The sequence below is a fragment of the Lycium barbarum genome, chromosome 5 (genome assembly GCF_019175385.1).
Source record: "Lycium barbarum isolate Lr01 chromosome 5, ASM1917538v2, whole genome shotgun sequence".
NCBI lineage: Eukaryota > Viridiplantae > Streptophyta > Magnoliopsida > Solanales > Solanaceae > Lycium > Lycium barbarum.
In genome coordinates, this window is record NC_083341.1 from 58,797,499 (window position 1) to 58,813,241 (window position 15,743).

The window sequence follows — 15,743 nt, forward strand, 5'->3', positions numbered from 1 at the left end:
CATCCTGGAGTTACAAAGATGTACCAGGACTTTATCAGAATCTAAATTTTTTTAAGCCGTGATGGCACCTGCACCAAGTCCGATTGGCGAACCATTTACAATGTTAACAGATTTCTATTATTATAATGCCTAAAGTAAGCATTCAAACAATTACAAATCATAAAGGTGTGTCAAAATACTTTGTCAAACTATACTCTTTTACCCCGATGAACTAGTGTCACAAGTCATGAGCTACTAAGAATAGAGAATGCAACTCGACTTCTACATATACAACAATTGAAAAGATATAAACACAAAAAATAAAAACTCTAAGCTACCACGAACAAGCTAGCAGCTCAGCCCTGGAACACTAGAATGATCTCTGATACTCTCTCACGAATTCGCAATATAATTAATTCAACCTGCATAAAAAGGTGCAGAAAGTGTAACATGAATACAAAAATTAATGCGTACAAGTATCATCTTCCGACGCCAACAAGGTAGTGGATAGGATTGGTCTTAGAAATACTTGCATTGCCGACCATTCACCGTAATAGAACAACAATAATAAAGTAAATCAAATTGAATAATGCTATGACAACATACAAAATCAGCATGTAGAGAAATTATGCACAAATTAAACTAAACAACATATAACTAAGCATGCACAATGAGCACATATAGAAGATATGTACAGATTCAACCAATTCAATATAATCAATACTCCCAACGCGTTGCATACACCTGGACGAGCTGGGAGTTAAAGGGCTAGCAATCCATGGGGGACAACCGCGTTATTCATACATCACATGAACGAACTCCACATGCTGCACGAACAATCTCCATCATGCATTTATTGTTATATATAACTTTTACCCCATCACGAGTGGCATGAGTACAACAACAACATACCCAGAGAAATCCCACAATGTGGGGTCTGGGGGAGGGTAAAGTGTACGCAGACCTTACCCCTATCTCGGAAGATAGGGAGACTGTTTCTGAAAGACCCTCGGCTCAAGAGAAAACACAACGAGAACACGAGTGGCATGAGTATGACGTATATTGAGAATTGCATACTCAGGCGTCATCTCATGATGTTAGATTTTGGAGTTGGTCTGGAGTAAGAAGGTCCATGTGCGAGTTAGGATCCTACATCTTCATAGGTGAGTCGGCTTTGAAATCGCGGTCACACGTTGTAATTCCATTCTTTTGCATAGTGAGGGTAAACCCTGTAACTTTATTTATTCATTCATTAAGTTATAGAGGCTCTGTACATAGACTTGTTTTGGATTGTGATTACTCATTTGGCTTCATGAATGACACCTTTATCATTTTGTTTAGACTTATAAGACACGTGGGATTTGAAATTAATATTACTTATTTTGGTTTAACCATTTAATATCGATGCTAAGCAATTGATACGTGAGTACAAAGTGGATAATCATTATACGAAAACGGGCTCGCTCGGTGCAAGTTAGCATGAATAGAGTGTCGTGCCATGTCTCACCCCATTTTGGGTCGTGACAGGCGCCCGTCACGGTCAAATCCTAGGTCTGTCTCTGAGGTCAGCGCACTTCATGCTGTTTATGAGTTGCCATTCTGTTGGCTTCTCTTCTATTTTATTTATGCATGAAAAAGAGCAAAAGACTTTTGGCACAAAATTTTCATTCAGTCTATTTAAAATGGATTTAAGCATATGAGTGAAAGGTGGCATCTAATTAGATGCAAGCTGTTCCCTCCTACAATCATTATAAAAGAAAATAGAACTCTTGGGTGATTTCCTTCGCTGCTGTTATGGATTCTCTTCCTCATAGAATATACCAGAATTGTTGATTGTGATAGGATATTATTATCCATAAGCTGGAGATCTTCAAACATTTGATCTCTTCTTCAATTTGCACCACAAGCCAGTTTTCGTGTGAATAGTTGCCCCCGTCACGAGTTCTACATCCTCGGGAGACCCTCTCAGTTCCACATCAAACTTTTGCAGCAACATTGCCAATGCTATGGTTGACTCCATAAGTGCAAATTGGTCACCAACACATTTTCTTGGTCCCCCACCAAAAGGCAAGAAGGCAAAATCTGATATAATCTGATTACAAAGACGAAAAACGCATTGGTAAAAAAAAAAATGGAAATGAATCTGCTATAAAACAGTGGAGAAACAGAAAGACACCTCATTTGGGTATAATGCTCCAGGACTTCTAGATGGATCAAAACCTGCCCACCCTTCAATGCCTTGACTTTCCTTTTGTACTAGGAACCTCTCAGGTTCAAATTCATTAGGTTTGTCCCAGAAATATGGTGATCTATGAAGATTATATACCTGCTTGGATGTGCTAATGTCAATTGGATTCATCTAGATATTGCCAACCAAGACTCAACAAGACATGAGTGACACAAGAACTGAATACTTGGAGAAAACTAAAAAAGTAATAGTAAGGAAATGAGAACTGACAGATAAGAAAACATCAGTGCCAGCTGGAATTTCATATCCATCCTTGTCACCATTATAGCCTCCTGAAGAGTAACATAAAGTCTCAGCATTGATAACACTAGGGTGGGGAAGCACAATGATTATACCCTATTCACAGGGTTTTGACCCTTGAAAAAGAAGAAATTAAAAGAGTGCAAAAAGTATGACAAAGAAACTGCCGGCTTGCAAATGGAAAGAGAGCTACGGCCACAGACATAGCTGAGGTAGAGGGCATGTAAATGCCAATAGCAATTAGCATAAGAATATAAGGAAATATGTACAAGACTAGTTGAGCCAAGTTACCAAAACTAGGAGTAGATAATCAAATCAGCTATAGGAATCTTACCTGGTAGTTTATCTGATTTAAGGGAACGTCTAATAAGCAATGGAGGTTGCGGATACAAGCGCAAAGACTCCACAACAATAAGTCGCAAATATCTGATACCATGAAAACATGCATTACAGATCATGCAAAAAAAAATCCTATAATTTTCTGCAACTAATAAAGGTAATCTCTAAAAACTTTATCTCATTGCTAACAGTAAATATATCCAGGACTGGCTGCAGCAGTCCCTGTTTTCAATTCAACTATATATCAAGCCTTTGTTTGCCATTCCATGATTTTCCTAATTACTTCATTCCACGTGATTTTACCTTCCTCTTCCTCTATTTTCCAGGTTAATGAATGTTCAATTGGACAGCCATGTCTTCCCCGTATGGCCTAACCATCTTAATTCTATTTAGTCTCTACAATCAATGTTTTAACAGTAAGCCAGATATTCTTCATTCCTAACCTTATTCTGTTGAGATTATGCATCATCCATTGTGACATTCTTACTTAAGCTATTACTAAGTTTACAAGAGTAGCATTAATCAACAAACTGCATATTGGTCCTATTGCCTCATTTAACACCAATAGAAATTGTTTGTAACTTTATCATCTCAAGATAAACACCAAAAACATTTCCACTAGATATCATATACTACTTCAACTCAAGAAAATAGTTCATCTTAAAACCAAGAAAAGAGTGAGCATATCCACCTAGGTTTATGCCCACTGATGGGAAGTACAGAAGTTTACATTTTGAGAGCAAATGCCACAACAAGTGATTGCTCCTTTTACAAGAACCAGTACTGTGAGTTCGATAACTTACTCTAATTTTTTAAGAGACTCATAGGTTGTCCTTCCCTGACCAAGCACTGCATCAATTTCTGACTGCGCTTTCTTCATTTTTACTGGATGCTTCAGGATAGTTTATCAAAGTGACATTAACCACAATGCTCATGATCCACTTTGAAGGAACTTGAGGTAAAACAAATCAACTTAAGGAGATTCATTCAAACTGAAGCAAAAAAGGTGTAAAGTGGCAAATAAGGGAATGGACAACTACATTTTAGGAAAGGGACTTGAAAATTCCGTCTGCAAACTTGTATATTTGAAACTCAAACAATTTACAACCTTTAGTGTGACAAATTCTTATTTATGCATTTCATTTTTGCAACAGTGTAAAAGATAATTATTTTGGGTTGTAATGAGCCATACTTGTGCTAGGAGGAAAACAGCCCACGTAAGAACAGCAGCAGTTGTTTCATGTCCAGCAATCAGCATCGTCATCAAGTCATCTCTTAGCTGTCCAAAGAAATTAGTGACAGGGTTGAGATTGATATGCGCAATAAACTACTTACACACTATGAATTTTGGTCCACAAAAAATATCCCACGAATACCTTCGTGCATTTCCACTATGTTATAAATAAAACTCACATAAAATTGGTGATTGTGACAATTTTCTATCACTTTATGATGGAAAAAGTTTACAGATAAAGGAGCATGATATTTTACCTGACGATCATCAACATCAACACCTCTCATATCAACTAAAAACCGCAAAAGACTTGCATCCTGCAAACTTTAAAAGTTACAATGCCAAGACTCATTCGTCTGGATTTTGCAATGCTCTCTAAAATTGTACACACTTTGTATACCAGCCAAAAAGAAGAGGAAAAAATAACTAAAAGAAGAAGAAGAGGAAAAATAAGCAAAAAACCTTAATATTTAAGTAGTCCCTTTGCTGTAGCTTCTCAACATCTGCTTCCTGCAAAAAAATGTAACACGGATTAAGCTAAGGTACAGTATAACCCTGTAACTTTATAAACATCTGCAAAGGTCCTCTATTTGATTTTGTTTTTTCCTAAGGTAATTCACATTTCACATCTATAACTACACAGAACAGAAAGCTATTCCACGCTTTGCGGTAATTCCACTGCTGTTGCACTCCATGAAAAACTAAGGTTTTTCACCTCACAAACAAATTAAGAAAGAAAATGTCTGACAAACTAAACATCCCACTCAGCCAATTTCGTTGTTATATATGTGCCTGCTAGCTGGTTGATTGATTGGTTGTTTTAAGTTACATTAGTTAGTCACGTGAGTTGTTCAGTTTTCCTTTCTCCTTCCTAATCATGAACCACTCTTGACTAAAATATAATAGTAGTGCTAAACAATTTTCATTATTCTATAGAATAATGAGTATTTTTTAATATCACCTAAATTCTTCTTAAAATATGTTCATCTTTTTGTACTTGTTCACTTATGGCTAGAAAGGGGGGGGGGGGGGGGGGGGGTGAATATGTCTGCTGTTTGGAAAATTTAAACTGATAAGAAAATAGCATAATTATTCTGCTAACAATCAATCAATTAACAAATCCTTAATCCAAATATAGATGGGTCAACTGTATGAATTCTCTGTATCCATACCGCTCTATTCAGGTCCACTTCATTCCAATACTACATATTATGTTTTTAAGGTTAATCGGGGCCTTGAAAACTAGAGATTCTCCAAAACCCACATTTATCCATACACGCGCATGCGATTCTCTAAGCAAAATTAAAAGACTCTTGACAAACAGCAACAGCATAATAACACAATGTTGCTATGCACCCAAAGATACGCCTGATTATTTTACTTAGGGAATTTATTTTAACAATGCAAGCGTTATTGGCTTATCATATACGTATGATCCTAAAAAATACAGATCATCAAACAGGCCTGGATTAGCATGAAAATACCAAACCATACTAATATATGGAAGTATAATCTGATAAGTGTAACAACCAATTTTTTTTCCATTATGGTGCCTGTTGTCAACTAGAGTGGAACAAAACCAACTATCAACCATAAGGCAATAAATAGTATAGATAAATGCAAAAGGAATTTCTATTACTGAACTGATAGAGTATACGGAATGTGAAATTCTAAATGCTAGATAATAGCACTATCCATCCTCTCACCTGCCTGGTCTCTTTTGCATTTTGTATAAGTCCATCAAGGCAGTCATTGATGACCTTTAGATCCTTTTGGAACTTTCGCTGCCGGGGAACTAACCATCTTGCCAGAGGGATATTCCAATAGGGGATGTAGAAAGTAGAACGATGCTCAGCTTCAAAAAGTGTACCATACACTGCCTGCAAAATTCATGAAAAGAACCATCAGTTTTTGATTGGGTGGAAGAAGGTGAGAGAAAACAGAAGAATATCTGCAGTGTAGAAATGCAAAAGTTGAAATTGTTTGTCAGCTGTTAGAAAAGCAAATGTGTGTTGTTTACTCCAGAACTATAAGTTTAGAGAAAAACATGGAATGTTAATAATATGCTTAACGATTCAGCATATTGAGAAAGTAAAGGTAGTATTTCATGAAATCAAGGAATATAGTTGCATAGCCAGACCTTAATAACTGGAGACTCTGTAGTGATGGAACCAAAGTCATAATTGAAAACACCAAGCCCAATAATATCTAGTGCTAAATTTGAGAATTCTGCCTCCAGATCCAACTCAATTGTTTTCCCTCCTCCCGACTCTTCTTGTTCAACAAGCTTATCAAATTTCAGCATAGTTCTATCAGCACAGTCAGTAAATAGTTTAGCCATAGCTTCTAGGTATGATGAGTGGAATCCAGGAGCAATAACTGTCAATCACAGGAGAGCTAGTTAAAATATTTGAAGTGTACATATTTCAGTACGTGAATCCACACGCTTGTATGTATACACCTACATAATAATAAGTACAAGGGAAAAAAAATGTATGCACAAATGACTGGTAATCACAGAGACGGATCCAGAATTTTAATTTGATGGATTCAACCTTCAAGATTATGGTTCAAACTCTAATATTTGATGAAGTTTTGTTATTTTTTACATATCTATCTATGTTCCGTACTTCCAGTAAAAAATGTTGGGTTAAGTTGAACCCATAGGTCTAAAGCTACATCTGCCACTGGCTAATAAATGTGATTCTGACTCTTCATAACCCACACAAAGGCATAAGGATCTCAAATGGCACCTCAACTTTCTCTGTCGTGTGGGATCACAAAAGCTTATTTTTGTCTTAAAGCTTTTACCTTGAAATATTGGGCGACAAAGAGAAAAGTCCCAATTACCAAGATGACCCTTTTTCTCTTTGGCTACATATCATTTTCTAAAACGGATAGGGAACTTGAGTCTCTCTGTAAATTTTTTGCCTTATTATTTTCTTTATGTTATCTTTTTATTTTTATTTTTTATGTGTTGAGGTAGGAGGGGGAGTCTAAGTCGACGGAATGCCACCTCCATGCAAATTGCAATCAATAGAATTGTTTGTTTGTAGAGAACTGAAGCAGAACAGTATCATCTCTATGATTTATTAGTGGTTGGAGCAGCTTCATCCTTCTCTCTAAGACTTCTATTGGTATTCTCATCTATTAGTAATTTTCCTACATCATTTGACTAGTGATGAATATTATAATGGCACTTCTGTGTTTCTGAAACACTGGAACAAAATGCTGCCTCACTTAGTATCCTAGGGGACAGTTGAAAGCAGTGGTGCCAGCCTTGATAACAAAAGGCTATTACAGTAACTTTGATGTCAAATATCATTCAAGTTCACCGGTCACAAAGGCATTGCACTTCTCTTGCATAACCAACTTATCACAGATGGGCAACATTCTATTTGACCATTCAAATAACAGGAAAGAGCACGTAATCAAGCGATACCGAAAATCAGTATCCTTAATCATGGAAAAGTTTAGTTAGGGTCAAGATGGCCATCAAATAAAGTAAGAATAATGTTTATAATGCATCATGTACTGATCATGAAGAAAACAATGAATCACAGTCCACATTGAAGGAATTAGATTCGGGTCACCCATGTGGGTCAACCTGGATCCATATAAATAATAAATATTAAACAAATATATATTTGTTATATATTTAAATTAAGTTAAACGGAAAGGACACAACTGTTGGAAAAAGTTCCTGAACAGTTGTACCTATTCAGGAAACATAAAAGAAGTTCTGCAGGAAAGAACTTCTCACTTCTGAAAAAGAAATGTTTCCTTCCTTCATTCCAAAATAGAAAAAACCTCCCTTCTTCTCCGTGAAGAACTACAGTGGTAGATTCCTGAGAAGAATGAAAGCGATCTTCATCGAATACTGGAACAATCTTCTGTAACAGGTACGACTTAGACTATGAACTTTACGGTATAGTTCGTTTATGCATGTGATTATACTGTCGACTAGTGAAACAACTATATGGATCTTGGGAGAACTGTGTGTTCTTAGATTGTTGTATTTTCCTTCACATATTGACCACATTAACCAATATATGAGTCAATAATTTCCACTGCAGGATCATTGGCAACCGTTAAGAAGGGAACAAAGTAGGCAGAACCAGGGGCGACCCCATATAACACATGCTTACCTCTTCTCCTCTGTTTCCAAGTATCAAGGTCAGCAGGTATCAGCCCTTTTCCCATGATCGGTTCCAAGATTTCAGCAAGGACCCCCTGGTTAGAAATAAGAAGAGTCGCATTACAACATACAATAAAGGTAAGTTGACTGAATTTCTTGCTATTGTTATTAAACAAAAAATTATGCGACTATAAAAATTAAATTCTATCAGCTAATATAGGTATATTAACAAGACTTTCTACCTAACAATTAAAAAGAGAAAAGAAAGGTCATCAGCAAGTTCTTAACAAAAACAAGGCCTGGAATTATTATGGTTTGAAGTTGATAGAAACTAATGGACAGATATGCAACAAGAAACTGTAAATATGTAATATCAAGGTCCAAATATCATATGTTAACTTGAGTTCTTTGCATACAGTAGATTTCTCCTTCAATGAATAAGAATAACTATTCCGGATGCACCATATAACATAGTAACTAACCTAATGAAGAACCAAGGTGCAACTACTACTTGTCTATAGGTTCCACTGATACTTGACATTTTGCGATATTGAATTGCAAATATAACCAAAGCTAATAAGCAATTTAGATAATTTACTTTTGATAGAGGCAAGTTAAGATATGAGTATATACAAGTGCAGGCATGACCTTAGATATGTTAAAGAATGCACACAAGAGTTGCAAAGAACAAAAGGGCTAGGAGGTTTTATGGGGGGTGGGATGAGGAGGAGGGGCTGGAGAGAGAGAGAGAAAGAGAAGTCATAGCATAATACCTTGTCATAAGAAAATGCATTCTCGCGAAGAATATACCTAGCAACAATGGGATCTGATACAACGACAAATGCCTTTGGTCCAAAAGCAAGTTTATAGACTGATCCATACTGTCAGCTCAACCAAAGAAAGAAGAAAATTATTATTTCACAAAGAAAATAGGTGGACAAACATGCAGAGAAAAGTCGTACGATATTTATTTCAGATAGCTTTTCCGGGAAAAACCTAACAAGTAAGTTCAACCATTTTCTCGTTATAAATAGATTAAAAGCTTAGTCAAATGTGTTATGAATAAATTAGTCAACATATCCTAGCAAGTTCTTGGCTGTTTTATATTAATATGTCTAAAGACTAAATACATGTTTGGCGCCTTTGTTCTGAATAACCAATTCATTCTAAAAAAGTTGGTAGGCATATAAGTAATCCTGTTGGCGCAGACATAAACTACAAATGGACATTATCAGTCTCTTCTCCTCCGTGATATTTCATGTCTCTATTTTCTCACATATTCTGCCAAATGATACAAGGGTTTTCTTGCTTAGATAAAAGCTTTACACCAACCCAACACTCGAAAAGACATCATCCAAAACAATATCCTGTGCCCTCTAACCATTGAGAAACAAATAGAAATAAGAAATAGTACAAAATTAAATCGTGCCTTTTGCTCAAAAGAATACAGGGATAAGAGAGAGCATCATACTAAGGCTATTACCTTTAGGAACCAATCATACAATGAGAAGAAAAGTGGCCGGTCGAAAAGGTCAGATACTGCCCCTTCCGCAATAGGCATTGACCCAATTTTCCCCCCACTCAACAGATTAGTGAGGAGGTTGCTAGCATTGTCAAATAAATTCATCTTTGTTTTTGGTTCATCTGTGCTTGTGGACTGGCATCTGCATTTCATAATCCTCAAACTCAGCCAATAAACATTGCCAAAAATAATCACTAGATACCTCAAAAGATAAGAGGAAATGTTATTCGAATCAAGATGACTATACTCCAGAAGGAGTAAAAAGGATAGGAAAAAAGGTAGAACAGGAACCAGCAACTTTGGTTCAAACGCGGTATTTATCTAAAAATCCATTGGATATGTACATACTATTACTTCCTTCGTCTACTTTTCTGTGCCCATTATACTAAAAATAACTATCCACTTTTACTTGTCCAATTTGGAAAACCACGAGAATACCATTTTTTTTAATCTATTTAACCCTTATTATTAAGTACTATTCATTTCCCAACATTTAGATGAATTATACTAATATTTAGGGGTGATATAGTAAAATTACCATTTATTTATGGCTTCTTAAGAGATGTGTCAAGTCAAACATGGACAAGTAAACATGGACGGAGGGAGTGATTTAGAAAGTAACTTAAAAAAATTTAATCTAGAACTCATAATCTTCAAATCGTAGCTCCGCCTTTGCTAGTAAGTAGGAAAGAAAAGTGAAGACTAGGAGCCTGTTTGGATTGGGTTATTTTAGGTGCTTTTAAGCCAAAATAGCTTTTGAGCACTTTTGTAGTGTTTGGCTAAGATAAAAAATGTTTTTAATCGCTTCTTTTTTAGCCAAAATAATGAAAATAAGCCAAAAGCAATAAGTTAAGATTCCTAAACTTATTGCTTTTGGCTTATAAGCCCATCCAAACAGGCTCTAGATCATTTGCTCATAAAAGTAACAACCGCTAGAAAAATGAATGAAATTCAGTTAGTCACCGTTTTCAATTCATGTAAAACTCATGAAAGTTTCATTCTTTGCTAAAACAATCAACTCTTTTCAATCAAAAAGCACAAGTACAACAAGCATAAATACAAAAAACAGACACTACCATCATCAGTACGCATTGTTCTGAAAGAAAAACTCACTTTCGCCAATAATAGGTAAAAGTTCTACAAAACGAATACACACACTAAGCACACAGCCTTTGTTACAGAGTAAGAGGCAAACCAGTAGTACTCGACACCCAACAACAACATACTCAGTGTAATCCCACAAGTGGGGTTTGAGGAGGGTTGAGTATGCGCAGACCTTACCCCTACCTAATAGAGATAGAGAGGTTGTTTCCGATAGACCCTCGACTCAATTAAAGCATTTCAAAGCAGTTTGAAAAGGGAATACAGAAACGAAAGCAGTAACAATAACCAAATAATGCGGTAAGGAAAGCAGTACATAACATTCAGAAAAATAAGATGAACAACGACAAAATAGTACTCGATACCCAGTGACTTAAAATGTAGAATTCATGGGTGAAAGTGAAAGAAAGATAAATACCTGACTGAAGATCTTTTTGGAGTGGACCAAAAAGGAGTAGGATGAGAAGAAGGAAAATGGGAGAGAATTGAGGAACAAGAGTCACTGCGTCGATTCAATACAAGACAAGTGTTGCTGCTCCCAAACCCAGTTGCCATATTTCTCAACCCAACTATCTGGTGGTGTTTGATGGATAGAAAAGGTTGTGAAACAGACCACAGAAGTGGAGGGAATCAAGAGTATTAGTACTACTTAAATAGCCCCACAATAAACTTGAAACTGCCTCTTGATTTTTTTTCCCCCTTATATAAAAGAGATAACAGACACACCTTCACTATCACTTTTTTTGTGAGTTTTTACATAAAATATTAGATGTGCGAGTTTTTTATCACAATCATTTAGATAGAAAAAATAAATAACTGATATTTTAGTTGTGTTTTAATAAATAATTGGTAATAATACAGAAAGAAAATTCACACAAATCCACAAAAAAGTAATAGTTCAAGATGCGTTTTTTACCATTAACTCTTTATGAAATATAAGTCAGTTTTGTGCATCTTCTTTTTCTTTCTAGTTTTGTCCATTACGTTAGGTCTCTTTAACAAGGCTATATGGCAATTTAAAAAAGATTTAAGTTATATAATTGATAGTCTAAATATTCTTTTAATAAATTATTAATAAATGTAATTTTAGTCTATAATTTATAATATAACATATTATTTACTACTTTTATCTGATTTATCAAGAATTTATCTATAATTTTTTTTATATGTGACCTGATTGTGTGAATATCTTTACACGTTAATGCATAACTTAACTCTTCGAGTATTATAATTTACTATAGATTAATTCGAATTTCAGTATATACAATTGAAATTAATCATAAATTATTCTTTGTCATAGTGAAATAAGTTTGATTCTTTTACTTTTGCTAAACTAAAAGTCTCAAATTGAACTCTGAATACCATTATTTTAGTGGATTCATCTGGTACTAATTCGAATTAAGCTTAGAAGAAATTAAAATCTGAAGTTCTTGATCTGGTCACTTTTACCTTAAAACTGTGAACCGATAAGCAAAGATTCCTAACTGAAACTTGAAATTAGCATTTGATTATATTACTCTTTTGCCTTTCGGTTTCCACATACTGATTTAAAAATATTATCCAAATGAGCCTATCTTCCACTTAAGGAGGAGCAATTTCATGTTGATGGAGACGCGTAGCGCTTTTTGCCCAACTGTTTGTCTCAAGGGGCAACATATAAAATTACACCGCTTTCCTTTATGACCCTTGTGGTTTGAGGAATTGTCAGAAAGCTCCCACAAGATTTAGAAACAGTCAGACGCATACCTCGTGATGTATCTTTTACAAGTCGTTTGGTACAAGGTATAAGGTGAGATTAGATTTATTCCATGTTTGGTATGAGGTATAAATTAAACTTAGTATAAAATTAAAGCAACACTTGAGATTAAATTATTCCATTCCCAAGTGAGATACCAGAATTAGTTATCCTGGGATAATACTATAAAATGACCATCTTACCCCTGAATCCTTTTCATTGATTAAACTGTGAAATAAATGAATCGAGATGTTAAAACTTGTGTTACATATGAGAATTGGATTTGGACGCCACTTACAAAATATTTTTAGTTTTATGACGTTTTTACAAGAGATTTGAAAAATAACACATAACAGATCGAAAAAGGTCATTTTTTTTTATCCAAATTGTAAGAGGGTAAGAGATCTCATTTCCTCGTGAAATTAGGTTGTTGAAGTAAAATAATGTCATGTTGCAAAATCATCTTGATCTATGAGAAGTACTATTGTTTACGTGATTGTTTGAACAACTCCAATAAATTATTATTTCATTCGTTTTAATTTTATTTGGTATGAAGTTTGAGAAATTTAAAAAGACTTTTGAATATTGCAGTCTTAAATTAAATATATGTATAATGTACCAAAATTTCATTTAATCTTGTGATCTTAAATATGCCATGTAAATGTTCAGATTAAAGAGTTGTCAAATAGAAAATAAATATTCTTTTTGAACTGACTAAAAAAGCAAAGTTAAACTACAAATTGAAAAAAGGGAATAGCTTTTATTAACTGACATTTATGTTCATTCTTTCGACATCTTTCTCTCTTCCATTAATGTGAAAAATAATTTTAGTCATGTTAAATATATTCATATCCAATGGCGTAGTCAGGAATTGTGCTAAGGATATTCAGACTTTGAAAATTGTGAATAGTTCTTTTTTCTATGAATGAGTGAGATAAATTTTTTTAAATCAAATTATGTAATCTTTAGCTAAATCATAAAAACACTTAGAACAACAAATAAAAATCTCACATTTGATCAGCATGACAAACAAACATTAAACAACATCTTCGAGATGTCATCACATAATTATTTTATTAACAAAATAAACAAGAGTAGCATTTTCAATAGGAAAATCTCATTTTACAAGTAAAAAGTAAAATTTCAATAGGCGAATAATGCCTCCACTACTTACAAAGTAACAATACAAGTAAAATCAATATTTCAATAGGAGAATCACACACTTCTAGAAAATATACCCTTATCCAAGTTGAAATAAATTGATAGGTTACACAATTAGTACCCTGTCTTAATTTTAAAATTCTCTTTATGCAAATAATTATAATTCTCGCGAGCATGGTAAAATTAAATCAAAGATTGAGGTTCGCGTAAATTGACTCAGACACCAGCATAATAAGGAAATTTAATTAAAAAATTCACTAAGATAAGTATAAAATTAAATAAACAAGAGTCTCAAAAAATAAAATTAAAAAAAACTATGTTATCTCTATACGGATATTATAATCATATAATCTAAGTGCTAAAGAGTTTTAAATCGAATTGAATTCTATGAAGAGCATTCAAATACAAAATAGACACGGACCTTTAATTTGGTTTCATTTTAGAGTTCCTTAATGAATTAGGAGATATACGAACTTGGTTAAAAACTTATGATTTAGCTAAATTTTCAGATTTCGAATGTTTTGATTTTTTTGTATGTTGTCATTTCAATTTCACTATCAAACAAAATACAATACACAAAAAAAAAAAAAAAAAAAAAAAAAAGAACAAAGAAATCTAAAGGTACAAAAGATGAAAAGAAAAAGAAATAAATCGAATAGTGTCATGACGTCGCGCGAGCACCTACTATTCCCACCATGGTAAGTGAATCCTTGACCCAAAACAAATCCATAACCAATTAAAGGACGAAATTCACTATCTTTCAAGGCATTCTATAAACAAAACAGAAGTCAACCAATATGCATGTATAAATAAACTAACAAAAGTATTTACAACAGTTTAATAAATACACAGACTTCTTTTCTCATGACCTGGTCTAGATTAGTACAAGAGAGGCTAGGATTGGAATACTGAATACAACTATAACTCTAAGACTCAGTCTCCATCTCGTAATGAGAATGATGGAGGGCTTCTAGATAGGCACCGTGCATCTTCCTGAAAACTTCAAATCGATCCATAACCTCAAAAACTCTACACCCCAAAAAAGGGTGTAGCAAGAGTAGTATTAGTACAACACTAGTATTGGTGAGCATCATAGGCTGACAATGGTTAGAAGAACATATTAGTATTAGAATTCACAAATAAGCATGGTAGGTAAAACTAGGTTGATAGTGCACATTATCTACCGCTAGGCTCAATTCCTCCCTAGTGATCCGTTTTGCCTAACTTACATTATGCCCCCTTCTAACTCATATAACATACAATAGACAAATTGGTTCAAGTATCACTAGTCAACTACCATTACCGTATCCACTCTTAGTATCATGAAGTTATAACGTCATTCTGATATTCATTATTCGCCTACATTTAGGAAGCCAAGATGCACAACTGAGCAAACGAGTGTCAAACATAAGTAATTCAAAATCATGACCTATGGTTATAGCAACTAAGCCCAACTGTGCCAAGTCTCAATACATCCATTCCGAATCCATATATCACAAGTACATCACAAAATAAGTCGTAGTACAATGTAATGCAATAATGTATGGAATGTGAATGCAATGCATATGCACCGGACACATGTACTCAGATGATGGAACATCACATCTCAGAAGCACAACCCACGGGGGACCCGCGAAGTCCATGTGCCTCACGATTCCGGCAACAACCTCCGCAATCGCTACACTCATCCTCGATTCCGGGATAAACATCGGACATCAGTCCTCAAGTATCTCTCATCCAACTGAGCCCAACTCATAATAGTGTTTCTTTAAGTATCATCAATGTATCAATAGTATATCATGAAGGATGAGAATGCGTGCAATGTATGAGTTCAATGTCAATAATCAAATCAATGTCAAAAGTACCACGCAGGGGCGCACCAACAATATCATGAAAATGCTACACAATAAGCCATAATAGAATCACTATCCTCGTATCAAACGACAACAAGTAGGATACTACAATATCAAGAATGAGATTAACACTAGTCACCAATGCCCAGCACAGACAAAATGACAATAACAATATCACGTCATTCCTTTACTT

General features: G+C 34.7%; 1 protein-coding gene across 1 annotated transcript; it reads right to left on the reverse strand.

Moving 5' to 3' along the window:
- Positions 1-1,627: 1,627 nt before the first annotated feature.
- LOC132640877 (cytochrome P450 97B2, chloroplastic) lies at positions 1,628-11,476 on the reverse strand. Its single transcript, XM_060357675.1, has 14 exons — positions 11,220-11,476; positions 9,662-9,842; positions 8,952-9,059; positions 8,189-8,273; positions 6,181-6,419; positions 5,747-5,920; positions 4,503-4,550; positions 4,298-4,357; positions 3,999-4,085; positions 3,610-3,698; positions 2,802-2,893; positions 2,438-2,499; positions 2,156-2,305; positions 1,628-2,071 (listed from the first exon to the last, which is right to left on the reverse strand). Exons 1-14 carry the CDS (start codon positions 11,354-11,356, stop codon positions 1,850-1,852), a joined length of 1,734 nt encoding a protein of 577 aa, XP_060213658.1. The 5' UTR covers positions 11,357-11,476; the 3' UTR covers positions 1,628-1,849.
- Positions 11,477-15,743: the final 4,267 nt, after the last annotated feature.

What these genes read in the sequence shown, in the direction of transcription:
- LOC132640877 (XM_060357675.1), bottom strand. Translation starts at nt 11,356, where the DNA reads ATGGCAACTGGGTTTGGGAGCAGCAACACTTGTCTTGTATTGAATCGA. An exon ending in TTGGAAACAGAGGAGAAGAG is followed by an intron (nt 6,420 to 8,188) that starts GTAAGCATGTGT and finishes TGTGATTGACAG; the next exon opens with TTATTGCTCCTGGATTCCAC. An exon ending in GCACTGATGTTTTCTTATCT is followed by an intron (nt 2,306 to 2,437) that starts GTCAGTTCTCAT and finishes ACATCCAAGCAG; the next exon opens with GTATATAATCTTCATAGATC.